Below are 14,496 nucleotides of genomic sequence, written 5' to 3'. Positions count from 1 at the left end.
TTGAGAGGCTCAAGAGTTTTTTAAACAGAGGATAAAATGGTGAAAGAGAAAAAGGTCGAAGAAAAACTCTGGATGACAGTGAGTTAATAAAAAATACATATATGACGTAGCAGGGAAATTTTTTTGGTCAACCTGATGCCAAACGTGCTCACATCTCCCACTCAACAAAATACGATATAATGCCAAAAAAAAAGCTCTTTCACAATCTAATATTGGGATGCAGTTCATTTAATTTCCACTGGGTGTCCACATCGTGCAGGCTCACAAAAAAGTTTGTCTGTGACAACCAATCACATCGGTTAAAAGAATGCATCAAACCTACAGGGGTTAACCACAGCTCTTCACCAAGATAAAGGTTTCATCCCTCCCTTGCTTAAAGTTGCAATGAGAATTTTCTTAAATCACACAGAACTTCTTGCTAGAAGTCTTTATGCTAAGTTAGGAGCTCTCTCAGAGTTTTCTCAAAATGTTTGTGAAAACAGCAACGGGTTTGGACTACAGATACATCCTAACTGCTGACAGAGGTTGCACTGAGTTACATTAAGATGTGTTCAAGCAGTATTCAGTAAAAATGAGTATTTTGTGTAGGTAAATTATAAAGTTATCATAATGTTTTCACTGTTATCTTGTAAAATGTAGTTTTTGGAAGGAAACTTGAAAAATTCCACAGCAAATATGAAACAGATATAGGGAGAGAATTATATATATAGTAAATTGCTCTTAAAGCAGTTTTTTGAAAGATGTTTTTCATGTGAAAGATTATATTAAAGGTTGTTTGATAAATGTGTTAGATTGGACTTGTGCTCATTCAAAGGATGTGTTATGAAGGGATTATTTTAAAAAGTTATTTTTTTGAGTAGATTTTTTGTTTCCCTGGCAAAAGGCGATAAATACATAACAACAAAACAAAATAAATTGCAAAAGAACACTTTTGGCTACAAGCCAAATTGTTACTTTTAATAGTGGTATCGGCCTAGAATTTCACAACTGGGGCATCACTAGTTAAAAAGCATTATGATTGGCGTTAAAATCTACCTGGGTAGTAGCGAGTGACACCCGTCGCACTCCCGAATGCCTGCCATAGCAGTGAGGGATCCTCCTGACTGTTTTCCATGAAAACTTTCTCCAGCGCCTGCGTCCAGTTCAGCTCATTCAGAATCACTGGAGCTGATGGAAAAGAGATATTTTTTAGATATGCTCCTTATAATATGTAAAATAATTAATTCTAAATCACAAGCATCGTTCCAGGCTGCTGAGTAATAAATAATAAAGTCAGAACTTCACTTGCCTCCTTTATAAATATCTGTGGGAATCTGAACCGCTGTGTAGGAATAGTTGACATTATTTTTGAAGTTTGGATCATAAACAAACTCCAGTTTGATGTGCGAAGGATTTTCCACCTCTCCTTCTCCATCCATGGAGTACTGTGAGAACATAAGAGAGCACACATCACATTTTAAACTTCATCTTTTCATCAGCACGATTATCACAACAGCTTTACCTTTGTTATAAATTGCAAATTGCCAGTTTTTTGGAGTCTGTTTAATTCAATGAGACACTTACTACACATCAAGTAATCTCCCATCTGTCGAGGAGCCCCAGTAAATATAAACTCATCAGACAAATCTGCTCGTTTGTCTCTTACTCACATAATCCAGCTCTGCCTTGGAGTCATAATAAGCCATGTCCAGCTCCTGGGAGAAAACAGATGCAGATATGAGGATGCTGCACTATTGGCAACCAGTAAACAACATGAGGTCTAGCAGTCACACAGCATGTACAGGTCAGGTCATTCTGACCATTCATTCAGACACACCGAGGCTACTAAATCAGGTTAATTAGGCTGTTTTGGTTAATCGTAATTAACCTTTACTAATGATTAATGTCATAAACTCAGCTACATTTTTGTACTTGTACTTTCATTTATCTGCCTCTTCAGTCTGCAATTAGCTTCACAATACACATATTCTTTCAGGCTAACCCAGGCTGTTTGCAATCGTAATCTATGATGGATAGATTTCATAAGGAATATGAAATTTATCAATTTTGTGCGATGAATTTCTAATCAATCTATCATCCATGGCCAACATTACTGTCTTCTAGAGGCTGTGTCGGGCTGAGTTTTAAAGCTTGTGAAGATACTTATATCATATGAAAATAAAAGACCCAATAAAATCATTGGTGCCAATCAGGTCATGCTAGCTTGTTGGCAAAGTTAGACTAAACTATGGGAAAAACTGACATGGCCATTTTCATGTGTCCTTGAAAAACTGCAAATTGGTTCTATGAAATGGTAGCGTGTAACTAAGTACATTTACTCAAGTACCTTTACTTAAGTGAGGATTTTAGGTACTTGTACTTTGCTTGAGTACCTGCTATTCATGCTATTTTATACTTTTACTCCACTTCAGAGGGAAATATTGTACTTTTCACTTCACTTTATTTGTCCACCAGCTTTAGTTACTTTAAAAATTAAGATTTTTGCATAAAAACATTAGTTTATATGATGATTTGTTCTAAATTGAATTGCCAAACTGCTTATATAATACCAGCTGCAATGAGAATTCAATTAATATGTGATTATTTATGTATAAATATGTTGATTCAGAGAAAATGAATGCATTTTCCTGATAATGCTTTTTTACTTTTACTGAAATTATGTTTTTGATGAAGGACTTTTACTTATAACAGTATTTTCACAGTGTGGCATTAATACTTTTACTAAAGAAAAGGATCTAAATACTTCTTCCACCACTGGTTCTATGGGAACCCATGAGTCTCCAATTTATAGACATGCCCTCTTAATACTGATCCCGTGCGGTCTAGGGCAAAACTGTTTATTTCTTGCAGTACAGATGTGTTATTTTTGCCTATTGTATTTGAATATTCATGCATACTGAGGTCCCTCAACAGTCTTGGAATTGCATAAATTAAGTTCGACTGGAAGGCTGAGACACTCGTGGATTCATGAGCCCAAATGTATAAAATGACCTATAGACGAACTATAGATGTCAGGTACTCAGAGGATGTATGTCTTTCATAAAAATATTTACAAAAAGGGGGTTTCTCAGCAGTGTCCAGACAGAAGTGCTCACCATCAATTCACAAAATGGATTTTGACCATTTTTATCAACTTTCGAGAAATAAAAAATTGGTAAATTTCAATATCAAATTTGTGTAACAAATGGTATCAAACCCAAGTTTGACCTGGCAACGAACCAAAACAGTATGTTTATCACAGATTTATGGCTAAAAAAGCTTGGCACACAGGGAGGGAGGGGTGGAGAAGAAAAAGTTAAAGTTCTTTATGCAGTAATATTTTAAAAAGTCTCATATCCTTGCATGTGTGACGCTGTATCCACCAAATGTTTGCTATTGTTTTCTGCAGAGTTCTGTCACATTATAAATCAGCAGACAGGCTGTAAGGCTTGGATAGAGCATCGCCATCTGTTAGTCTAAGTTTCTGAAGCGACCTAACATACTTCAGGATAAGCGAGACATCTACTCAGAGGCTGCTTTGGTCCTATTTTTGGCCTGTTCTGATTTACCAAATCTTATCTCTGCAGAGCGCCTTAGCCTATATTACATTTCAACTAATATGACAAGTCTCTCTCTCTGTCGGCTGTTTGTCTTGTTGCTGTTAGTAATACGGATCTCCGGTCCTCAGAGGACTACGGCTCTGAAAACATCCAGCCGTTATCAGCCGCTAGTTTTTATCAGTCCGTCCAGAGAAGTGACACTGCTCATCCTCCATGTTAACTTCTCCTGAGAGCTCAGCTTCGTAACATCTGAGCCCGTCTGCAGTGTTTCAGTCCCCTGGTAAATGTTTAACCTGTTTTAGAGATGATAAAGAATCTACTGATTCTATAAGAAATGTTTAGGGGAGGGAATCGACTCAAAATTTTTCTGGATTCAATAAAAACAAAGCTGGCACTATATTTTCAGATTTCGTCGCACTGTGTGCCAGACTACTGACTCCTGTCCTTTGCCCTCTGAACTGCATATGAAATATAACGGACAGTTATGCTAACTGGTCTTGATGAGGATTGCTAAATGACTGACAGAAAAAAGCAGAGAAAGGTGTGTGAGCATATGAAGCTTTTTAAAATGTATTTATTCAAGCAAACAGCATTAAATTGGGAGCATTTTACAGTCTTCTTCCTGCATTAAATTAATAACTGTAACAATAATGCTAATTATTATCATCATCATTATCTTATTATTATTATTACTATTATTAACTCTCAGAGATTAGAAAAAAAGTGAATATTTCCGATTATGTCAAACTACTCCCATTATGTTGGCTACATTTTTCACTGCCAGAAAAAAACAAACAAAAAACAACACTATTTTGGGATGATTTTTACATTGTATTTACTAGATAGGCATCATGTGCAGTAGACACTAGAAAACTCAAAGGAAGGCACAAAGTCGGATGGCGTGCTTTGGAAAATATTTGACAGAGTTGAAAAGTGTTCACCTCTTTCAGTGAATGAGCTAAAAACACCCAAAACCACGGGCGTGTTTTAAAGTGACAGAGGGATTCAGCGCCTCAGAGAGAGACGGAGAGGCCATGTGAGAGGATGAGGTTAACCCCATCTCACTTTGTTGGCAAATGAAGCAGACCGAGTGGAAAAGTGGAATGCCAATGTGTGTTGGACTCAACCGAACTGCACGGCTGAGTGCACACGGTCATCTGTTTCACCCAGCTGAGCGCTGAGGGAGCTGCTCAGCTGACTGGTGTAAATGTTCTGTCTTTCTCAGGTCGTCCCATTTAGAGTCACAGCGCCTGGAGACATCAGACCCATCTGGTTTGAATTTACATCAGTGGATAAATTTAACTGCATAACATTTCCATTATGGGATGAAATGAGGATAAATTTAAAAAAAAAAAAAAGAAAAGAAAAAAGAAAACATAACAGACAAATGGAAATTTGGGGGTTTGCGTGAGAAAAAAACAACATAAAGAGCTGTCAATAATATTGACCAGATACAGTATTCTGATTTATATCAAGCGCTCTTAATAATGCTGACTACATGTGATGACAAATGCATCAATTTATGTGCAAATATGATGTTTAACCATACTTCCTTCTTTATTGAAATGAGGGTTTTGATGTGCGTTGATTATGTGTATTTGGGAGCTGTCGACAGCCCGGATACATGGAGCAAAGGAGTTAACAATAGAGGTATGAAGCTTGGTGTCACTGTGCCTTAAAAGCCTGTTTGAATTAATATTTTTGCCAGAAGTCAGTAGTCTGGATCCTGCGTGGGAGGGGTGTGATGGCCCTTTAAGTGGGATGAGTGTTTTGTTGTTTTTTTTAACTTTTGTTTTATTACCTCTGTTTTGTCTTTTACACACTGATTGTGTGTGTTGCTATGTCTTATGTCAAGTCTTACCTTTTCTGTTTCTATAAGGTGTATAACCAGTGGTGGAAGGTAACTAAGTACATTTACTCAAGTACTGTACTTAAGTATGGATTTGAGGTACTTGTACTTTATTTGAGTATTTTATTTTCATATTACTTTATACTTTTACTCCACTGCATTTCAGAGGGATATTAATAATATTGTATAATATTGTATATGTGATTGACAGCTTTAGTTACTTTACAAATTAAGATTTTGGGATAAAACACATAAGAACAGTTTCTAAAATATGATTTTGGGGGGAAGTGTTATTATATATTTTGTTTATAATTGAGTTTTTAATTTTTTTTTCTTTTAAATAATTTTGAGTTTGGTGGTGTTTTTTGTATTATTATTATTTTTCAAATACATTTTATTTTTGTTTGTTTTTTTCTGCATTGTATATTTTTTACTTTTCATACTTTTAGTGCATTTTACTGATTATACTTACTTACTTTTACTTAAGCGCCATTTTCAGTGCAGGACACTAGTATCAGAATATTTTCACAGTGTGGTATTACTACTTTTACTTAAGTAAAAGGATCTGGATACTTCTTCCATCACTGTGTATTAACAATGTCAACAAGAGAAAAATCGGATCACAAAGAAAAAGAAAAGATAAAGATTTTACCTTGATTCCATCCTGCCATAGATGCTCTCGCTGGAGCCGCTCAGCTTCACTGGCTAACCTCTGCATGAAAACAGAGAAACACTCACATCAGAGAAGCAAGTACGATGACATGTCTGAATTTTCTAATCAAAAAGTAGGAACAGAGTGAAGCAGGGTGCTGAGGCAGAACTCGGTTTACTGGCTCTTGCAAACAGTGTCACCCTGTACTTAGTACCACAAGAGAGCTGTTCAGAAAATATTAAGAATGCTGTCATTCAAACACTTTTTTATCACAGTCTATTTTTTTGTTTTTAATTGCAAACACTGTTGTCATTCTGAAGCTACTAGCTACTAGGTTGTGTTTAAACAGCCATTAAAACAAGTTAAAAAGGTATATTTTTTACTACATGACATCAAATATCAATAACAGAGCTATTACAATGTATTAATTACCGTCAGACAGTATTGTTGATATCCTGTAACTATATCTTTAACGGATTAACTTTAAAGTTTTGCAAGAATTGCTTCATTAATTGAGGTAACATTTCAGTTCTTTAGACCTTTGTCAGACAAATCAATAATAAATAAAAACTTCAGCAATAAGAGAGACAGTGTGCAGGAGCTCTTTGTCTTCAAGTCTGCACCTCCTCCAATGCAACTGTCATAAATTCAAGTGTGCACAGGTTTTTGTTTTTTTTGTTTGTTTTTTTTCAAAATCATCCGGCCAAGATGAAAACAACTCAAAGTCTCATTTTCATCCAACAGATCAAACACTTGTTGTTAAAATGTATGAATGTAATACTATATTATGATGATTATTATTGTATTCATATTATTATTAGTAGTAGTAGTTGTAGTAGTAGCAGTAGTAGCAGTACTATCATCATCGCATGGAAAGATATTATATCAAACATTTAATTAGTTTGCACGCACTGACCTGCATGCAACCTGTTGCAGTTGCTTCTGATTGTTTTCTTAATTAATTAATCTTGTATATAAATTTAAAACGTTTTAATGTGATGCACATTTGAACACATTTCTTACTCTTATTTTTCTTTTTATACACAGAAATTGTGTTATGTATTGCATAATGCCCATCATTTAATACTCTTAAATACTTATTTCTTATTTTCTATGTTCTTATAAACCCCAATGCTAATATATGAGAGCAACTGAAACATATCTTAATTAGACAGAAAAATTACCAAAATTAGCCACTTCTTTACTTTATAATTCTAAACTGGAGGATGTAGCTCTGAGAGAGATCACTTCACTTGCAGAAAGAAAAACATTGACAATTCTAAGTAGCAGAAAATATAATTGCATAAATGAAGTGTTTAATATTTATAAGAAACATATACTTACATCGAGTGCTTTGCGCTTCTTAGCCAGGAGCTTCTCTATATCTGAGGCCACCCTTTCTACAATCTTCCGCGGCTGATTCTTCACCAGACTGAACCGCCGTCTCTCCTCGTTGTAAATCTGTAAATATTTAATGGACAAAGTTAAAAACTTAAGAGTAATAACAGCTGAACAGTCCCTCTATTAAGTCTGTTTCTGCTGACCTAATGTCCTGCTATTGACTTTTTGTAAGCTTTGGCATATTGTGTGAGCTGACTTAACATAAATCTGGGTCTCCATTAGTGCAGCTGATTGTTAGGGGCAGTATGTGGTGTTATTGAAAATAATGAATTACAAGGCTGTATTTTGTAAAGCTAAAGAAACAAACACTAAAGGAAAGGAATGATGAGTTTGAAGCATCTTAGAACAAAGCTCATGAATTTGCAAAAGCAAATCCTTTTTATATTTAAACAGTGAGGACACAGGGGGGAGCAGTCACTTGTTGTGTTTGTGTGTTTAATCCAAATCTAAATATGGATCCTTTCATGCAATCTATTCACACACAATGTCTGCGGTCTCTGAAGGAAGGTTTCACTGAAGAATCACATAAGTGGAATTTCATACATAAATGACACCATGTGGCATTTATACTCTTAGCCATTAAATAATCTTAGAATAATAATATTTTACATAGAAGAACAGCTTGATTTTTAGTAGATTAAAGATAAACACATCGTCATCCCATGTTACTGCTACATTTTATTTAACTTGATGTGAAAAAATAAACCTAAAGCTGTTGACTGTTGTTTTTAACAACAAAAACAACAAAACAGACAAAGTGTGACTTTGCCCAGTAAAGTTGGTGATACATATACAGGACGATTTTGTTCAAACCACCGTAAGAATCCTGCTGCATCTACGCACCAGTCAAGTTGCACTGAAAGTTTACATCCTTGTCTGTGAAAACATGGATGCTTCACACAGAAGGTCTACACATTTAGCACCGTTTCAAGGTGGTTCTTGAGGGCTCTTGAGTTATGGCCAAAGACATGTTGTATGAGGTCAGTGTGACCTTGACCTTTGACCACCAGATTCTAATCAGTTCATTTTTGAGACCAAGTGGACGATTGTACCAAATCTGATGAAACTCCTTGAAGGCCAAATTGAGGTACTGTGTTCACAAACATGAGTGGGATGCAAGGTCACTGTGACCTTGACCATCATTGAGACCAAGTGATTTTTTGTGTCAGATTTTAAGGAATTCCCTCAAGGTGTTCTTGAGATATCGCTTTCACCAGAATGAGATGAATGAAAGATCACTGTGACCTCTGACATTTGACCACCAAAATGTTATCAGTTCACCCTTGAGTCCAAGTGGACATTTGTGCTAAATTTTAAGAAACTCACTCAAGGCATTCTTGAAATATCTTGTTGATGGACAAACAACCCGAAAACATAATCCTTCCAGCCACGTCTGTTGCCGTGCGTTACCCAGTCTGTTGTGGGCCAGATTTTGGCTTTTATAATGTCTCAAAAACTGATATCCATAGAAAAGTTTGGTCTCATTTTGAACCGGAGAATCTGCAGATTAATTCTGTCATGCATGCATGTTGGACACTCAGCCTGACCTGCACTCCCCGTTACCCACCCACATCCCCCCACAAACACCTGGTGGAGATCTGCACTCAAGCTGCACTTTCACATCTGAATTGGGACCAGCGTTTACAGATTCACCCAGATTCTGCTCTTAATGCTCTTCTCCAGAGGACGTGAAGTTAAAGTAGACCCACATGGAAACACATCACAGTTAACTTCAGAGACGTGGCCTTTCAACATGCTTTCAAAGCATTCCTTATGATTTCTTACTCCAGAGAACTTTATGGGTCATCAGGAGACATCTGGAAGTGACACTGAGCTGCATGAGCAAATATTCCAGTAACTTTTTTCAAACTTACTTGTGACTTTGTAGAGAAAGTTTGGGACAGAAAAAGTTTGGTAGCTTTTGGCATAAAATACTGCCTGTTTGCACATTCACAAAGAGGAACTTTCCTAGGTTTAGTTGGCAGCTGCCCACATTCAGACCTCTCCAAAAATAAACAACAGCTTTGATTACATGCTTTGTTTTGCCGGCAGTATCAACTACAGAAACAGTGTCTGCGGTATATTATTACACACACAAACCGTGCTGACTGGGAGTTCAAGAGGTTCATCATCATCAGATATGCAGGGCATAAGAGAAACCAACAGTATCCTGCTCTAAGCTTTGCTGAGAGGCTGCTGGGTTTTCAGGCCAGCAGCCTCTCTACCTCATGAGGAAAGATGTCAGAGAGAAGACAGACAGTGACCTGGACGAATACATTTGGCAAACCTGCACACTGTATGACCGTCCTGTCCCTATAAATGGACTTCACCAGAAGAACTTCAAGACACCCCTCAAGATGTGTACTGACCAGATGCTTTACTGGCCCGAACTGCGCAGATGGGAGCATGCAGTAATGATCAGGGTGTTTCTGTGAAGTGGGTGCTGTCTAAGATGAACTAGGTCCTGTGTAGAACAGATTCAGAACCAAGACCTACTACCGGCGATCGGTGGTGGGGGAAGTATTCAGTTCCCTTTACTTATGTAAAAGTACTAATTCCTCACTGTGAAAATACTCTGTGAAGAGTCCTGCATTAAAAATGTTAGTTAAGTAAAAGTAGTATTAATAAAGAGAATGTACTTAAAAGTATGAACAGAAAATTACACTATTCTCAAAAATCTAAAAAAAGAAAAAAAAAACCACACACCCCACAATTCAAAGCTATCAAAAAAGGGAAGAAAAAAAGTACTTAAGTAGTTAAATGTTTATTAAAATAGTTGCCAAAGTACCTAATTAAAAAATTTAAAGTAACACTGAAAAACTCTAAAATATTAAAACACAAAAAAGAGAAAATGACTAAAGGTGTTTATTAAAATAGTTGGCAAAGCACCCAATTCAGAAAACTCACCCTAAAACTCAAAATTATTTCAAAAGAGAGAGAAATAGTTGCCAAAGTACCTGATCCAGAAAAATAAAAAACACAAAAAAACTCAAAAGTATTAAAAGAGAGAAAAAGAGAGAGCGGGGAAGAGAGAGAGGAGAGAGAGAGAGAGAGAGAGAGAGAGAGAGAGAGAGAGAAGAGAGAGAGAGAGAGAGAGAAGAAAATAACTATACTATATAACTACTATAATAAAAATGTTTATTAAAAAAGTTTCCAATTAATTTTCTGTCATCATCTAATTGATTAATTGATTAATAATATCAGATGTGTTTCTATGAACTATTGGTGTAGTTTTTAACAAAACATGATATTTTATGATTTGTCTTAAGTTTACTTAAGTTTTTTATGGAAAAAAAATCTTAATTTGTGAAGAAACTAAAGCAGTCAGATAAATATAGTGAATTAAAAAGTGCAATATTTCCCTCTGAAATGTAGTGGGATAAAAGTATACAGTGGGATGAAATAAATGTCACCAAAGTGTACAAAATTTTGCAAGTTTGGGCACTCTGTTTGTGTGCAGGAGTGATTTTACCCCATAGGTAAATGGTGGAGATAAATGTGAAAGAGGACTGTGAAAGTAAAGTGTTCCCCGTCTAAGGTTCGTGCTACAAAAATGACCCCTTTTTGCATCAAGCATTTCAGTTCATTATGGAAGGACTGTCCAAGCAGGTTCAACTGTTTAGACATCTCTTCATCGAGAGACCACAGGCTCGGTCAAATGGCCTTACATCCTCGTTCCGAAATAACAGCCACACTGGGGAAAGAGTAGGCTTTTTGCCACAGTGTGTGGAAGAAGGAGAGATCGCTGTTAAGGCTAAAAAACAGCTATATAAATATACAAATGCAATGTTTGTCAGTACATAACTGTTTACTGCCGTTGCCGGGGTGCCTACTTTTCCAAAAATGTTTTTCTGTTTACTCCCATTGACGTCTCACTTATCCTCAGAATGTTGTTTGTACATTTCGGCATTTCTTTGGCATTTCGGTGCATATTGCACGCTTATAGCTGATAGTATCCACTGAGTCCAGTGCCACAGTGTCTTGCACAGATATAAACAAAACTTAACAAGAACAAATCAGCCAGAAGGCATCAGGGATTTCTGTATTCGTAACATGAAGTTTTTGGCCTTTTTTGGCATTGGTATGTGTACTGCTGGAGCAGAAAGGAAGTCTGAGGAAATTTCCATAATCATAGATGCAGCGAGGAGATTTCTGGGTGTTATGGGAGTTTCTGGAGAGGTTGTGCAGCAACAGTTGAGAGGATTTTAGGCTAGCAAATGCCTGGAAAATAGAGGATTTATAGCCGAATGGGAAGTGGGTGGAAAGGGTTGTTTTTTAATTTTTTTCAGTTTCAGATTCATTTTTTTGTGTCGCCTGTAGAGGAAATTTGCTTTCACAGTCTGTATACAATCAAAACACTCAAAAACATGCAACACTCAGGGACAGGGTATAAACACACAGGAACATCTCAACAGCACAAAAGATCTGTTGTTTGAGGCAGTGACGAAGGAGGGCGCAAAATATCAAGGTGAGGTTTTTGGGTTTTTTTTTCCAGAGTAGTTGTCTGTATCTGAAGGGGAGGAGGATGAAACGTGGGTTGATGGGGTGGCAGCGGTTGTGTGCTATGGTCAGTGTTCTGCTGGTGGTGTCTGTGTCACTGACACATGGCAGGTTGGGACTGGAGAAACCAATTATTTTAATGTATATATTGGTATAGATTGGAGCTTGTTTCTGTTGGAGAGCATGGCAAAATAACAGGGAGCGCAGTACAGGAGGATGGGTTCAATAACGGCATGACAGAGAAGGAGCAGGAGGTTGGGTTCGACTGAGAGAGCCCCAAGTTTGTGGATGGTGGAGATTCTTTGTTGGCAGCATTTATTGTTTGTCTGTAGTAGGATGACGCTGCAGTACATAAAACTCTCCATCATCTCCACTGGTCGGCTCGCGATAGACGAGGGTTAATGAGGGGAGGTGTCAGAGAGTAGTGAAGTCAAGGAGAAGGTAACTGTCAATGAGAAGAAAGACTGTACTGTCGTATTTGAGCATGAGCCAGAAAGACCCACAAAACAATTTACTAAGACTAAGATTTACTAAGGGAAGACTGCAATTTAAATCCAGCTGTTGGCAGTAATGCAACATTTTGAATGTTAACCATTAAAAACAAGAGAAGAAGAAGAAGAAGGTCAGTATGCGTACTCAATCAGTGGAATATCTTATTGTTTACTTTGTGGATTGTACTGAAGAAAAAAACAGACCAACTTCAGTGATGCCCTGATTTCAATATTATCATCTGTCCAGTACTTTGGCTTATGACCAAATACCTGCAAAACTAATGTAATTCCCTTCAATATCTGATTGTCTTAGTGATAATTACCTGACTAAACTCAGATGGTGAACATGGTGAACATTATACCTGCTAAACACCAGCATATTAGCATCCTGGTTAATCACATTGATGTATGTTCAAGTGTTTTTTTTCTAATAAGTTTAGTTTAAATAAGTTATTTTCATGCTATAAAAAGGGGGTTTGACAACATAATTGAAAGCTGTCTGTGCCAATACTGTACTCAAAGTTCAAAGTGCTTCTCGTGACTGGTCGGACAGGTGTATGGGTGGGAACTTGATACCACGGAGATTACTTATTGTGTAGACTCTGGCTCTAAATGACTTCACTAGCACAAGATGGCAGTAGCCATATGCGGGATGTTTTGGCCTCATGTTTTGTGCAGTGGGAGGAAGTGGAGATGCATCGTCCATCTTTATACACAGTCTACGGTCCGGATTTGCACGCCAAGGTAAGACAATGGGTTACCTCATTGACAGAGACCAAAACAGCGCTGGTGCAAACCTCGCTCACAAGACATTTTACATGTTTACACATAAATGTGCTCTTACTCTTCCACTACACTGAGAAACAGAGGTGTCAAAATGTGCTGCGGAGGTCAGAACTGCAGATAGCCTTCTGGTAATGGCTTTCTTCATGCCTCTATTTGTTCATCATCTCCTTTTTTTTTAGAACAAAGAAGGGAAATGCCCTATTTTCAAAAATATCCATGTGCACTAGGCCTAAGTGCTAAAACAAGCCTGATGTAGAGCAGGGCTGTATCACAGAGGCCATCAACAGCATCCACATTAAAGCGGGGCTTTGTATTGGTTGAGGAATCAAAAATGACGTTTCATTCAGATTACAAGCGTTTCCTCGACAAGAGGAGATTGCACTGGGCTTTCCGCGCAGAGAGAAACAATTTCTTTAACAGATCCAGAGTGTTTCAGGAGCACGGAGGGATTAATGAGGACTGAATGAACAAGTGAGTGTCACATCAAGGCATTACTGCAGGCTGCAGGCTGACCATCTGCTCTGCTGTGACACAAACAGAGAGGACACGTGCCGCTGCCCTCTGCTGTGGGAACGCCCCCACACATCTTCACAGAGCGACGCTCTCTTGCCCCCTACAGTTGATCTCTAGCCCAGTTTTTGGCATTTACCTGCTCAGGGACAACCCCTTATTCCCAGCCACCTGTTACAGGCAGGATGTGAAAGGACCTTGATGACTTATTGGACACAAAATGAGCATTTTTAATTAATATGCAGCGTATTCCCCGCAGCAGACTATGTTCATATGCACACAAGAAGCCAGATTACTTAGAGAATCAGGTGAAAACAGGAAAGTGCATTTTTATGCAGTCAATGCATTAAATAATAATATCTTAGATGCAATTTACAGAACATACACTTGACCAGATCTTCAAGAGCAATACAGTTTAGCTCAGTTTCAAACTTTGGAATAAATTATTTTATGGCTACAACCCACAATTAGTTTTATTTCAATTATCAATATTTTATAACTGTTGAAAAACTAAAACATATTTAGCTTGCTATTATAAAACACAAAAAAAGGCATCTAATCCTTAAATTTAAGAAACTGGAACCAGAATTTATTAAAAAAAAATACTTAGACAATTTATTAATTATCAAAATAGTCGCTGATTAATTTTCTGTCAAATGACTAATAATCAGCTAAATGTCTTAGGTTCAAATTATTTTAATGCCAGAACCATGTCTCTGTGTATACATGACCAAATAATCATCTTCATTGAAAGTTGTCCATTTCTTT

General features: G+C 37.2%; 1 protein-coding gene across 2 annotated transcripts in view; it reads right to left on the bottom strand.

Annotated features, from left to right (window-relative positions):
• LOC121958673 (voltage-dependent calcium channel subunit alpha-2/delta-2-like) overlaps window positions 1-14,496 on the bottom strand; it is a 62,444-nt gene that overhangs the window by 27,228 nt on the left and 20,720 nt on the right. For both annotated transcript variants that reach the window (XM_042507761.1, XM_042507769.1), the window contains exons 3-7: window positions 7,385-7,501; window positions 6,041-6,100; window positions 1,650-1,694; window positions 1,289-1,424; window positions 1,036-1,167 (exon numbers count right to left, since the gene is read on the bottom strand). In XM_042507761.1, the coding sequence (XP_042363695.1) occupies window positions 1,036-1,167; window positions 1,289-1,424; window positions 1,650-1,694; window positions 6,041-6,100; window positions 7,385-7,501 (490 nt within the window). The remainder of the gene's footprint in view (window positions 1-1,035; window positions 1,168-1,288; window positions 1,425-1,649; window positions 1,695-6,040; window positions 6,101-7,384; window positions 7,502-14,496) is intronic.

The sequence above is a fragment of the Plectropomus leopardus genome, chromosome 2 (genome assembly GCF_008729295.1).
Source record: "Plectropomus leopardus isolate mb chromosome 2, YSFRI_Pleo_2.0, whole genome shotgun sequence".
Taxonomy (NCBI): Eukaryota; Metazoa; Chordata; class Actinopteri; order Perciformes; family Serranidae; genus Plectropomus; species Plectropomus leopardus.
Note: the sequence above shows the minus strand (reverse complement) of the source record. Positions and strands in the feature narration are given on the sequence as shown.